At 42.4% G+C, this 11,512-nt stretch overlaps 1 protein-coding gene across 3 annotated transcripts in view; it reads right to left on the bottom strand.

Annotated features, from left to right (window-relative positions):
- The window catches only part of LAMP2 (lysosomal associated membrane protein 2), a 46,206-nt gene extending 35,502 nt beyond the window's left edge, over window positions 1–10,704 (bottom strand). Inside the window, exon 1 of one of the 3 annotated variants that reach the window (XM_074391911.1) lies at window positions 10,473–10,704. In XM_074391911.1, coding sequence (XP_074248012.1) covers window positions 10,473–10,536 — 64 coding nt within the window. In that variant the 5' untranslated portion in view covers window positions 10,537–10,704. The remainder of the gene's footprint in view (window positions 1–10,472) is intronic. The other 2 variants (XM_003931089.4, XM_074391912.1) reach the window with 2 other exon arrangements.
- Window positions 10,705–11,512: the final 808 nt, after the last annotated feature.

The following is an 11,512-nucleotide window of genomic DNA, read 5'->3' as shown; positions in this document are numbered from 1 at the left end:
AAAAACTTTTTATTAGCTCCAAAATTCCCAAATGAAATTTAAATTCCTCTCCCTGACTTCCAAAGTAATCTTTAATCTTGTCCCATCCTATTCCCTCAACTTTTCTCAAACTATTTTCCCAGAGCACATCCTTCAATCCCGTTAAACTTGTTTCCACTGGGCTCAAATGCCATCCTCTATTCAGCCTCTACCCTGGGCTTCTATTGTTCCTAATACTTGAAGTGTACTTTCTTCTATTGGCCTAAATGCTCACCTCAAAGATAGATTTTCCTCTCTGTTTGGTTGCCCAAAATCTGAACACTCCTTGTCCCCTTTCTGGCAAAAATCACCACCCACTATAAAAGCTGAAAACACTGGATACTTGCTTTCCCAGACTCCTTTGCAGTAAGGAGGACCACTTGTGCTAGGCTCTGCCTAACAAAGGTATCCACCCCACGCTTTGAAAGGAGGGCTGCAAATGGAGCCAGGAAGGGAAAAGGGTGGGAGGCAGGTGTGGAGCAGCAGCAGCAGGATCAAGCTCCCAGGCAAGGGAGGCAGAGCAAACTGCAATTTCACACTTGGCAGTGGTAGTGCAGTTCGGCAGCATGATCTGGGGTGTTGAATCCTGAATCAGGATTTGGTATATACAGCCAGGAGCACCAGAAATTCTGAGTTACCTAATATACCCCATTTAATACATATTTTGATATGTAACATATGGATAGAAACAGGCACAGCATAACGGATATAAGGGAAAAGTGCATATAACATTAAGTCTACAGCTCAAATGATTTTCACAAACCGAACCCACTTGTACCAAGAAACAGAACATTACCAGAACAGGTCCTGACCCCCCTACACAGTTGAAAATCTGCATAGCATTTTTGACTCCCCCGAAACTTAACTACTAATATCCTAGTGTTGACCAGAAGCATTACCAACAACATAAACAGTCGATTAACACACATTTTGTATGTTTTATATATATATATATATATATATATATATACACATATATATATATATATATATATACACATATATATATATATATATATATACACATATATATATATATATATATATACACATATATATATATATTTTTACATACTGCGTGTTCTGACAATAAAGCTAGAGAAAAGAAAATGTTAAGAAAATCATAAGGAGGGCCAGGCGCGGTGGCTCACACCCAGCATTTTGGGAGGCTGAAGCAGCAGATCACTCAAGGTCAGGAACTCAAGACCAGCCTGGCCAACAGAATGAATCCCCCGTCTCTACTAAAAATATAAAAAATTAGCTGGTTGTGGTGGCGGGTGCCTGTAATCCCAGCTACTCAGGAGGCTGAGGCAGGAGAATTCCTTGAACCCAGGAGGTGGAGGTTGCAGTGAGCTGAGATCACACTACTGCACTCCAGCCTGGGAAACAGATAGAGACTCTATCTCAAAAAAAAAAAAAAAGAAAAGAAAATCATAAGGAGGAAGATGAAGAGGCAGGGTTGGTCTTGTTGTCTCAAGGGTGGGAGAGGTGAAAGAAAACCCCTGTATAAGTAGATCCACACAGTTCAAACTTGTGTTGTTCAAGGGTCAACTATACTTGCAAAGCACTCCTTATTTCCCCTTCCAGTTACTGTTTCCTTCCTAAGGGTAACCATTATCCTGATTTCTAACACACAGATTAATTGTATCCATTTTTCAACTTGATATAAATAGCCGGGCGCGGTGGCTCAAGCCTGTAATCCCAGCACTTTGGGAGGCCGAGGCGGGTAGATCACGAGGTCGAGAGATCGAGACCATCCTGGTCAACATGGTGAAACCTCGTCTCTACCAAAAATACAAAAAATTAGCTGGGCATGGTGGCTCGTGCCTGTAATCCCAGCTACTCAGGAGGCTGAGGCAGGAGAATTGCCTGAACCCAGGAGGCGGAGGTTGCGGTGAGCCGAGAACGCGCCATTGCACTCCAGCCTGGGTAACAAGAGCAAAAACTCCGTCTCAAAAAAAAAAAAAAAAAAAAAAAAAAAAACTTGATATAAATAAAATCATTCACGACGCTATCTTTTGTGTCTGGTTTCTTTCACTCAATGTTAGGTTTTGTGAGATTCACCCATGTGGTGCATAATTGCAGTCTGTGGTCACTGCTGTATAACTTTCTATGATCAGGTGACTACAGACCAGGCGCTGTGGCTCATGCCTGTAATCCCATTACTTTGGGAGGCCAAGGCTGGTGCGGATCATTTGAGGTCAGGAGTTTGAGACCAGCCTGGCCACCATGGCATGGGTTTGGCTCTACTGAAAATATAAAAATTAGCTAGGTGTGGTGGCACATGCCTGTCATCTCAGTTACTCAGGAGGCTGAGACTGGAGAATCGCTTGAACCTGGGAGGCGGAGGTTGCGGTGAGCTGAGATCGCGCCATTGCACTCCAGCCTGGGCGACAAGAGTGAAACTCCATCTCAAAAACAAACAAAACAAAACAAAGAACAATTTATCTATGCTACCTTTAATGGGCATTTATATAGTTTCCAGTTTGATTCTATTACAAACGTGGCTGCGAACATTCTTGCACATACTGGTAAACACAAGTATGTGTGTCTGTTGGCTGTATATCTAGGAATAAAACTGTGGGACCAAAGGGTATACATTATATCCCAGTATCTTTTTAATAAATTCTTTTCTGCTTAAAATCAATCAGATTTTATTTCTCTTGCTTGCAGTTAAGAACCTAGGCTGATATGCTATCTGTTTTTTCAGTAGCCATTTTCTCCACAAAGCTTTCCTCGACTATAAAAGCCCTCAAGGAGCAGTCATAATGCATATCCCATTTCAGTATATTTCATATTATCGTGAATTATTCAGTTATTTTATGGCAGTAAATCCTGTCCCTCCTACTGTCATAAACTCCAACACAGCAGTTTTCAACTGTCACTTCGTAACAAACTGGTGTGCCAGGTAAATTATAGTATACAGCACGTAATTTGTTACTAATAAAAAAAAGTACCAAGTCTGTGAATGAATGATATATATGGATAGAGTCAAGATTCCCTTTAGATAACATTTCTGTCACTCATCTGAATTCCAATATGCTCCCTTGATCAGATGATCTGATCTATGCTACAACCTCTAGCAGTGTGTCTTTTATATGAATGTCATCTATCACAGGTGTCATGGTAGGGGCCACCATGCATATTACTTTTCCTCTATCTCCTATCATTCCAAGTAGTGTTGAATGCATATTAGACTTTCAATGAATATTGATTGATTATATCAAGGTGAAAACACACTGCAATAGGGACCCAAAACATAGCTTTATCTAATTACAGGGAGGCCAGTCCTTTAGCTCTTCCAAATCCTGAACCTATCAGTCTTCCGGATATTCCCTCAAACCCCATGTCAGTTTTCACCTCAATAAATCTTGACATGGATTTCAAGCTAGGAACAGAGCTTTTCCCAAAAGATAAGTTACAGCTGAAATATTTATACTTTGTTAAAAAGTCTCTAGCAAGCAATTTCCATCCTTATTGCTGTGTTTGACTTTAGAACACCCAATTTTTAAAAGGCTTGATGACATTAAAAAACCATAGATGAATACATTTTAGTGAGTAATTATAGAGCTAAGAGTTTATTCTCTAAATAAAAGAAAAAGGTATGCCTCAAAATCAACATTCTGAAAGTCAAATTTCCTCTCAATCCTGTTTCCAGAAAGGTCATTTGTAGATTTTTTTTTTTTTTTTTTTTTTTTGAGACAGAGTTTTGCTCTTGTCACCCAGGCTGGAGTGCAATGGCGCAATCCGGGCTCACTGCAACCTCCGCCTCCCAGGTTCAAGCAATTATCCTGCCTCAGCCTCCCAAGTAGCTGGGATTACAGGTACGCGCCACCATGCCCAGCTCATTTTGTATTTTTAGTAAAGACAGGGTTTCTCCATGTTGGTCAGACTGGTTTCAAACTCCCCAGCTCAGGTGATCCACCTGCCTCGGCCTCCCAAAGTGCTGGGATTACAGGCATGAGCCACGACGCCCAGCCTGTAGATTATTTTAGAAAGCAGACGTCATCGGGGCAGTGGCTCACACCTATAATCCTAGCACTTTGGGAGGCCAAGGGGGGCAGATCACTTAAGCTCAAGAGTTCAAGACCAGCCTAGGTAACCTGGCAAGACACCATCTGTACTAAAAATACAAAAAAATAGCCGGGTGTGGTGGTGTGTGCCTGTGGTCCCAGCTACTCGGGAGGCTGACGTGGAGGATCGCTTGAGCCCAGGAGGCAGAGGTTGCTGTGAGCCAAGATCACTCCACTGCACTCCATCCTGAAGCAATGGAATAAGACCCTGTCTCAAACACACACACACACACACACACACACACACACACACACACACACACGGAGGAGGAGAAGGAGGAGGAGAGGGAACACAGACCTTACTTCCGGAAGTGTAAGATGCTGCAAAAAGTGGTTAGGTTTTTGTAAGTGTATTTGACCCCAAGTGTAGCTGAAAAAATATAAACATACAAAATCAGGGGTGCGGGAAGAACATAATGCTAGCAATAAAAGAAAACCAATTAAAAAAATCAAACAATGATCCAAGATATGATGGATTGTTTATATAATGAAATGATTAAGAGTCCCCATTCCTGGAGTTGAAGAGCTAGAATTCAAATCAGGCAGTCCTACTTTCTAGCTATGAGACTTTGGGGAAGTTACCCTTATTAAGAATTATAGTGTATATTTCTCCAATAGGTTCTTTGAAAGCATATAAACCCTTCTGAGCTAAAAGAAATTTGCCAAGCAAGTTAGATACCAATTTATCTTTCTTTTCTGTTCAGTGATAGTTTTCCTATAAGTTTAAGTCAGATTAACTGTTTCTTCTAATTCCTCATAATTGATATCCTCATTGCATTCAGTTACTTTACACCCTTGCTTTTGGGTAAGTTTCTTAAAACAGAAAAGTAATACGATTTTAAGCTAAGAACATTGAACACATGAAAAGGAGCATTAAAAGTTAATAAAAATATATTTTTAAGCTATAAAATGACTTAATTCTTTAAGGTCAGAGAGCGGGTAAGGAAACAAGAGTCAACACTACTCAACTAATAGAAAATCCTAATTGTTGAGCAGTGTTTCGCAGACCTCCAGAATTCTTTCACAATGCACAGCAGGATGCCAACAAGTACTTATAAAGTATACTTTTGGATCTGAGGGGATCTCTGATCACTTGAATAAGAAATTATGATCAGAATGCTTTTGAACTATAGAAGAAAGATCAGTCTTCCTGCATTAGGGGTTATTTAAATCAGCTCCGGTGTTGCAAAATAATCCTTGGTTATAGACAAAATCTACCCAAAGATATAGGGGAAGAAAACTGTTCTTTTGGGACATATTTGAATATCTGTAACCCTATCAGATACGATAATCAGTGACTAATGAACTGATGACAAGTCTGTCCTTTCCAGTATCTCTATTATAGCTAGAATAATTTTGGCAGAACCTCAAAATCAAAGTTATCAGTTAAATGAAATGTGGTAACTCTATAGAAAAATCTTAGTGCTTATTTTCTCTCTCAGATAACCTCCAAAAGGAGAGAGAGTAGTTCTTTGTGAAAACCTAACTCTCCTCACCAAGGACCTCCTAATTCTCGGTATTACCCCCTTCAAGACTATGGAGGTATATCTGAAGGAGTACAGGTAAGAGATTAGCATTATTATATGGGATTATACTTTAGTAAATTACTTATAATTATCTGTACTGCTTCACACTGATCTTGAAGCTTTCAATCCAAAAGAACTTCTTGCAAAACATCATTTAAAATTCATGGAAGAAAAAGGAGACTAAATTAGTCTAGTTTACCACCATATCCCTAGTGCCCACCAATGAATATCCTCAACAAAAATTTACTAATGGTTAATAATGTGCCAGGCCCTATACTAGGTAGTCAATGGGAAATAACAGTATATAAGATAGTCACTGCTCTTAGAGACTGCTACCATAGGAGAGACTTGACTAAAATCAGGAGAAAAAAAAAAAAAGAGTGGAAAATAGGTTAGTAACAACCTAAGATTCTGCAAATGTTAAGATTTATTCCTATTTCCTCAGATGGTCACATAGCTGGCCTCCTGCCAACACCCAGGTCTCTGCCCAAATGTCACCCAATAATGGAAGGCCCTCTGACCACATACTATAAAGAAGGATCATCCCCCATCACCCATTCCTATCATCTATTCATTCTCCTTTCTCATCATCTGCATAATTTTCTTCATAGTGATTTTGTTTTCTTTTGTTTTGTGACAGTGTTTTGCTCTTGTGCCCCAGGCTGGAGTGCAGTGGCATGATCTTGGCTCACTGCAACCTCCACCTCCTGGATTCAAGCAATTCTCCTGCCTCAGCCTCCCGAGCAGCTGGGACTACACGTGCCCGCCACCACACCCAGCTAATTTTTGTATTTTTAGTAGAGATGGGGTTTCACCATGCTGACTAGGCTGATCTCCTGACCTCAGGAGATCTGCCTGCCTTGACCTCCCAAAGTGCTGGGATTACAGGCATGAGCCACCATGCCGAGTCTCTTCATAGTGTTTATCACTATCTGAGATCATTTATCTGTTGAGCTTTCTTCTCCCACTAAAATGTAAGCTCTATGAGAGCAGGGACCTCATCTGTCTTATCCATTGCTCTGTCCCTTTCACCTAGTATAGTGGCTCGGTCACAATAGGCATTCAGTAAACACATGTGGAAGGGGAGGCTCCTACCAGTGACGTACACTAGAATAATTCTGTGACGCTTTTCCCACCCAGAAAAGAGTCAAACCTAAAAAAAAATTCTGAACCCTAACAACAAACAACAACAACAACAACAACAACAACAAAAAACCCAGAAGTCAAGCTAATTACAAGAATCAATAACCACAGAAGAATCCTGAAATCTACGATGTGACAAAAGGACCATAATTAGGCAATTATATAAAGAAAGGATTTTCACCCACTATCCACTTTGTAACACCTATAAATCATATAGCTTTTCTTCAGAAAGTTGCCTGGTCAGTGACAATTCATCCAAATAAACACCAGCATAATTTAATCTCTATGACAAAGACCAATATATAGCCTCTAAGAATCCTTTTCTGTACTTACTCTAAAGGTGCTGTTTTTAAAAGGTTACAGGTAAAGCTGGGATAGAGTTATAAAGTTACGAAATCAAACTGGCACAGCTAGAGCACTAGTGCTATTAAGACTAGAAATTCAGGACAGATCCTCCTTCATTGTCACCATCTACAGCACCCAGGCACAGTTCTAGCTACATAGTAGGTACTTTACAAATATTCACTGAGTTCTCAAAAACCTAGCCTTGGTATCTATTTTGATATAGAAAAGTAACTTGCGTAAAACCCACCAAGCAACTGCTAAATTTTTGAGAGAAAAAAAGCAGCTGTATAGAAAAGTGATTTCTATTTCATCCTAGAGCCTCTTAAAAATCAGATCGAGGTACATTATTAATTTTTATTCCTCCAAATCCTGCTCTGAACTTGAAGGAGGAGGGAATCAATCTTGGAAATTTTCTAAGAGGATAAATCTAGTTAGTCCTGATCAATAAATGGCAAACTAGCAGATGAGCTGATTTTTTAACATGCTTCTTTTTGCATGTTTATTTTCTGCAATAAGTAAGCATTGCTTTTGTAAAAACAAAACAAAAAAAAAGCTTTCATTAAAAAATTAAAAAAAAATTAATGATATGAAAGCCAACAAGTAGGACAACTATTATTTTTTTCACTTTCTCTAAACAATAAGTGTTGTATTTGTGCACAGATTCAATTGGCAGGGAACTACTGATTAACAGATGCCTTGGTCAGATGTGTTCCAGTCACTGATAAGGTACTTTCCATTGTAAACAATCCTTTTTTAGGGTCAGTCCGCCCTCAGTAAGTGCTCCAAGGTACAGTTGAGGCTTACAATTAAGTATTCAAGTAAAGCCTCATGGTCCCCTTTCAGAAGTGGGACGAAAGACTTTGCTGCGCCATGTGAACAGCTGGAGTGCATCAGGGATTCCCAAACGTTTTGGTGTCAGGACCCTTTTACTTTCTTATCCACTGAGGACCTCAGAGAGGTTTATGTGAGTTATAGGTATTGGTATTACAGTATTAGAAATTAAAACTGAGAAATGAATAAAACACAAGAACGTCAGAGTGGTGAGGACATCACAGGTTGTGCAGCCTCTGGAAAACTCTGCTGTACACTGGTGAGAGGACAAGAGTGAAAAGGACAAATACCTTCCTTTTTTTTTTCCTTTTTGAGACGGACTTTTGCTCATTACCCAAGCTGGAGTGCAGTGGCGTGATCTCAACTCACTGCAACCTCTGCCTCCCAGGTTCAAGAGATTCTCCTGCCTCAGCCTCCCAAGTAGCTGGGATTAAAGGTATGTGCCACCACGCCCATATAATTTTTGTATTTTTAGTACAGACTGGGTGTCACCATGTTGGTCAGGCTGGTCTTGAACTCCTGACCTCAGGTGATCCACCAGCCTTGGCCTCCCAAAGTGCTGGTATTACAGGCATGAGCCACTGTGCCCAGCCAAAAAGGACAAATACCTTCGTAACATTATTCTGAAGTTTTTATTTCATAGACCTATGAAAAAGTCCTTGCAAGTCAGTGAATTAGATAATCAGGAACTCTTTCAATACCATGGTTTTTGAGCAGGGTTTCTCAACCTTGGCACCATTGACATTTTCAGAAAGATAATTCTTTGTTGTGAGGGCCTGCCCTGTGCTTGGTTAGGATGTTTAGCAGCATCCTTGGCCTCTACCCACTAGATGCTAAAAGCAATCCCCCAGTTGTGACAACCAAAAATGTGTCCAGATACTGACAAATGTCCCCTGGTGGAGAATCACGATTCCAGGGTGTTGATTTTATTCTACTGAAACATGGATTACAAAATGTGTATCTCTCACTGCTTTCTCAGACCCCTAATATGTCTATTTCCTCCCCACTCTCATCTGGGTCTGCTCCTTATATTATTTTATTAGGTCACAAATAGCAAGAGCAGGTGGGCAGCAGCAAGCACAGCATGAATCAGGTCAGGAAGAGACACTCTGGTCAAAGTTCAGCTTTAGGCATGAAAGCTGTTAGGGATCCATTATCTATTAAGGTACAACACAATCAGCAAACAGTCATCCAGCCATTCTTTTATTATTATTATTATTTTGAGAGAGAGTTTCACTCTTGTCACCCAGGCTGGAGTGTAATGGCACGATCTCAGCTCACTGTAACCTCTGCTTCCTGGGTTCAAGCCATTCTCCTGCCTCAGGCTCCCAAGTAGCTCGGATTACAGGCACCCACCACCACACCCAGCTATTTGGTATTTTTAGTAAAGACGGTGTTTCACCATGTTGGCCAGGCTGGTCTCGAACTCCTGACCTCAGGTGATCCACCAACGTCGGCCTCCGAAAGTGCTGAGATTACAGGCCTGAGCCACTGCAACGAGTCCCATCTAGCCATTCTTAGGCCCTGGTAACAACTCAATCCTTAGCAAGTTTTCTACCTGCTCCCTATACCCCCCAAAAATGAAGTAATAGTATAGTTGTGGGATGGGGAAGAAAAAAAAACAAGAGACTAGGAAGGGAAAGAGGTAGTCTACCAAACTCAGATACTCCACCCGCAAAACCTCACATGTGGGAGGCCCTCCCAACTGAAACGTCTGGGGATTTTTTTTACCAGTGCATGGCTGGGAGGAAGTAGCAAAATTGGGAGAAAATCGACATCCTCAATACCTCCAAGTAGATATGCACTCCCCATCAAAGTTCCCACCGAACCCCTTAGTCCCCAGAGGTTGAGTCCGAATTTTCTTTCCTGGAAATTTCCCCAGATACCTTAGGTTCCTTCCCCCTCAAAACTGTGACTGCCAAACTCAAACCCAGTATCAGTCCTCATCTCTTGAATCACCCTTTCTCCGCAACCTCAAATTCCTACCTACCGAACGCCCAACCCTGTCCCTGCCCCTGCCCCTGCCCCTCAGGCTCTACTGTCCTATCTGTCCCCCACCCACGTTCTTCCCCCAAGCTACTCCAGGCAGGCATGATCTCCTTTCTAAATTTCCTATCTCGCCCCAGTTTTTCCACCATCTTCAAAACTCTTTCCTGGTCTCAACAAACCGGGACTCTCCTAATTGTCTCTGGCACCCAAAATCTGCATGTACCACCCTCCTACGCTCACTCGTCAGTGTTTTCCCCAAGTTACTCTTTCCACCCCGACCCTCTCCACGCGTCACCCCTCCCAGCCTACTCCCTCGGCGTCCACCCCCGTTACCGGCCCCTTCTTACTCTCCTGGGCCCTTCTTCCCCGCCATCCCTCGGTCAAGCCTTCTCTAGGTCACCCCTCGCCTCCCCGGGCCAACCGCCGCCGCCCAGTGTCAGCTGCTGAGCGTCTCAACCCCCTCAACCCTCCGACCAGTCTTTCAGGTTGTAGAACCGGCGCCCCAGGCCCAGGCGCACAGACTAATCGGGAGGGCCCGACAACTCACCCAGGACTAGGCAGACCAGAACGAGCCCTAAGCCCGGAACCGGGAAGAGGCGGAAGCACACCATGATTCCGCAGAGCAAGCGGCGGCGGCCGTACAACAAGAGCTGCAACACCAGGGAAAAGGCTCGCTAGACCTGGGTCAAGAGCACGGGTGACCACCGACCACAGCGTTGCAAAAGCCAGTAATCGGCGCTTCAGCGGGAGTCATAAGACTAGGGGCGGGGCTCTTTCTTGCTTACAGCCAATCTCCGCGCTTGAAAGCGGCGAGAGGGGTGGTGATGTGGAGGCAGGTGGGCGGAGATACCACTCCCTGGCTTTTTGGTTCACAACCCTTCCTATGCTCCTAAGAGATATGCGCGGACGGCATTTTCTTTTTCTTTCTCTTTTTCTTTCTTTCTTTCATTGTTACAAATTTTACTTTAAGTTCCGGGATACATGTGCAGAATGTCCCTGTCTGTTACATATGTATACATGTGCCATGGTGGTTTGCTGCACCTATCAACCCATCATCTAGGTTTTAAGCCCCACATGCATTAGATATTTGTCTTAATGCTCTCCCTCCCCTTGGCCCTCACCACCTGACAGGCCCCGGTATGTGTTGTTCAGGCCCCGGTGTGTGTTGTTCCCCTCCCTGTGTCCATGTGTTCTCATTGTTCAACTCCCATCTATGAGTGAGAACATTTGGTGTTTGGTTTTCTGTTCCAGTGTTAGTTTGCTGAGGATAATGGCTTCCAGTTTCATCCCTGTCCCTGCAAAGGACATGATCTCATTCCTTTTTATGGCTGCATAGTATTCCATGCTGTATATGTGCCATGTTTTCTTTATCCAGTCTATCATTCATGAGCATTTGGGTTGGTTCTAAGTCTTTGCTATTCTAAATACTGCTGCAATAAATATACGTGTGCATATGTCAAATGGTATTTTTGGTTCTAGATCCTTGAGGAATCACTACACTGTCTTCCACAATGGTTGAACTGATTTACACTCTCTCCAGCAGTATTAAAGCATTCCTATTTCTCCACAGCCTCGCCAGCATCTATT

Source organism: Saimiri boliviensis, chromosome X, assembly GCF_048565385.1.
Source record: "Saimiri boliviensis isolate mSaiBol1 chromosome X, mSaiBol1.pri, whole genome shotgun sequence".
Classification (NCBI taxonomy): Eukaryota; Metazoa; Chordata; class Mammalia; order Primates; family Cebidae; genus Saimiri; species Saimiri boliviensis.
This window is presented reverse-complemented; position numbering and strand designations above follow the sequence as displayed.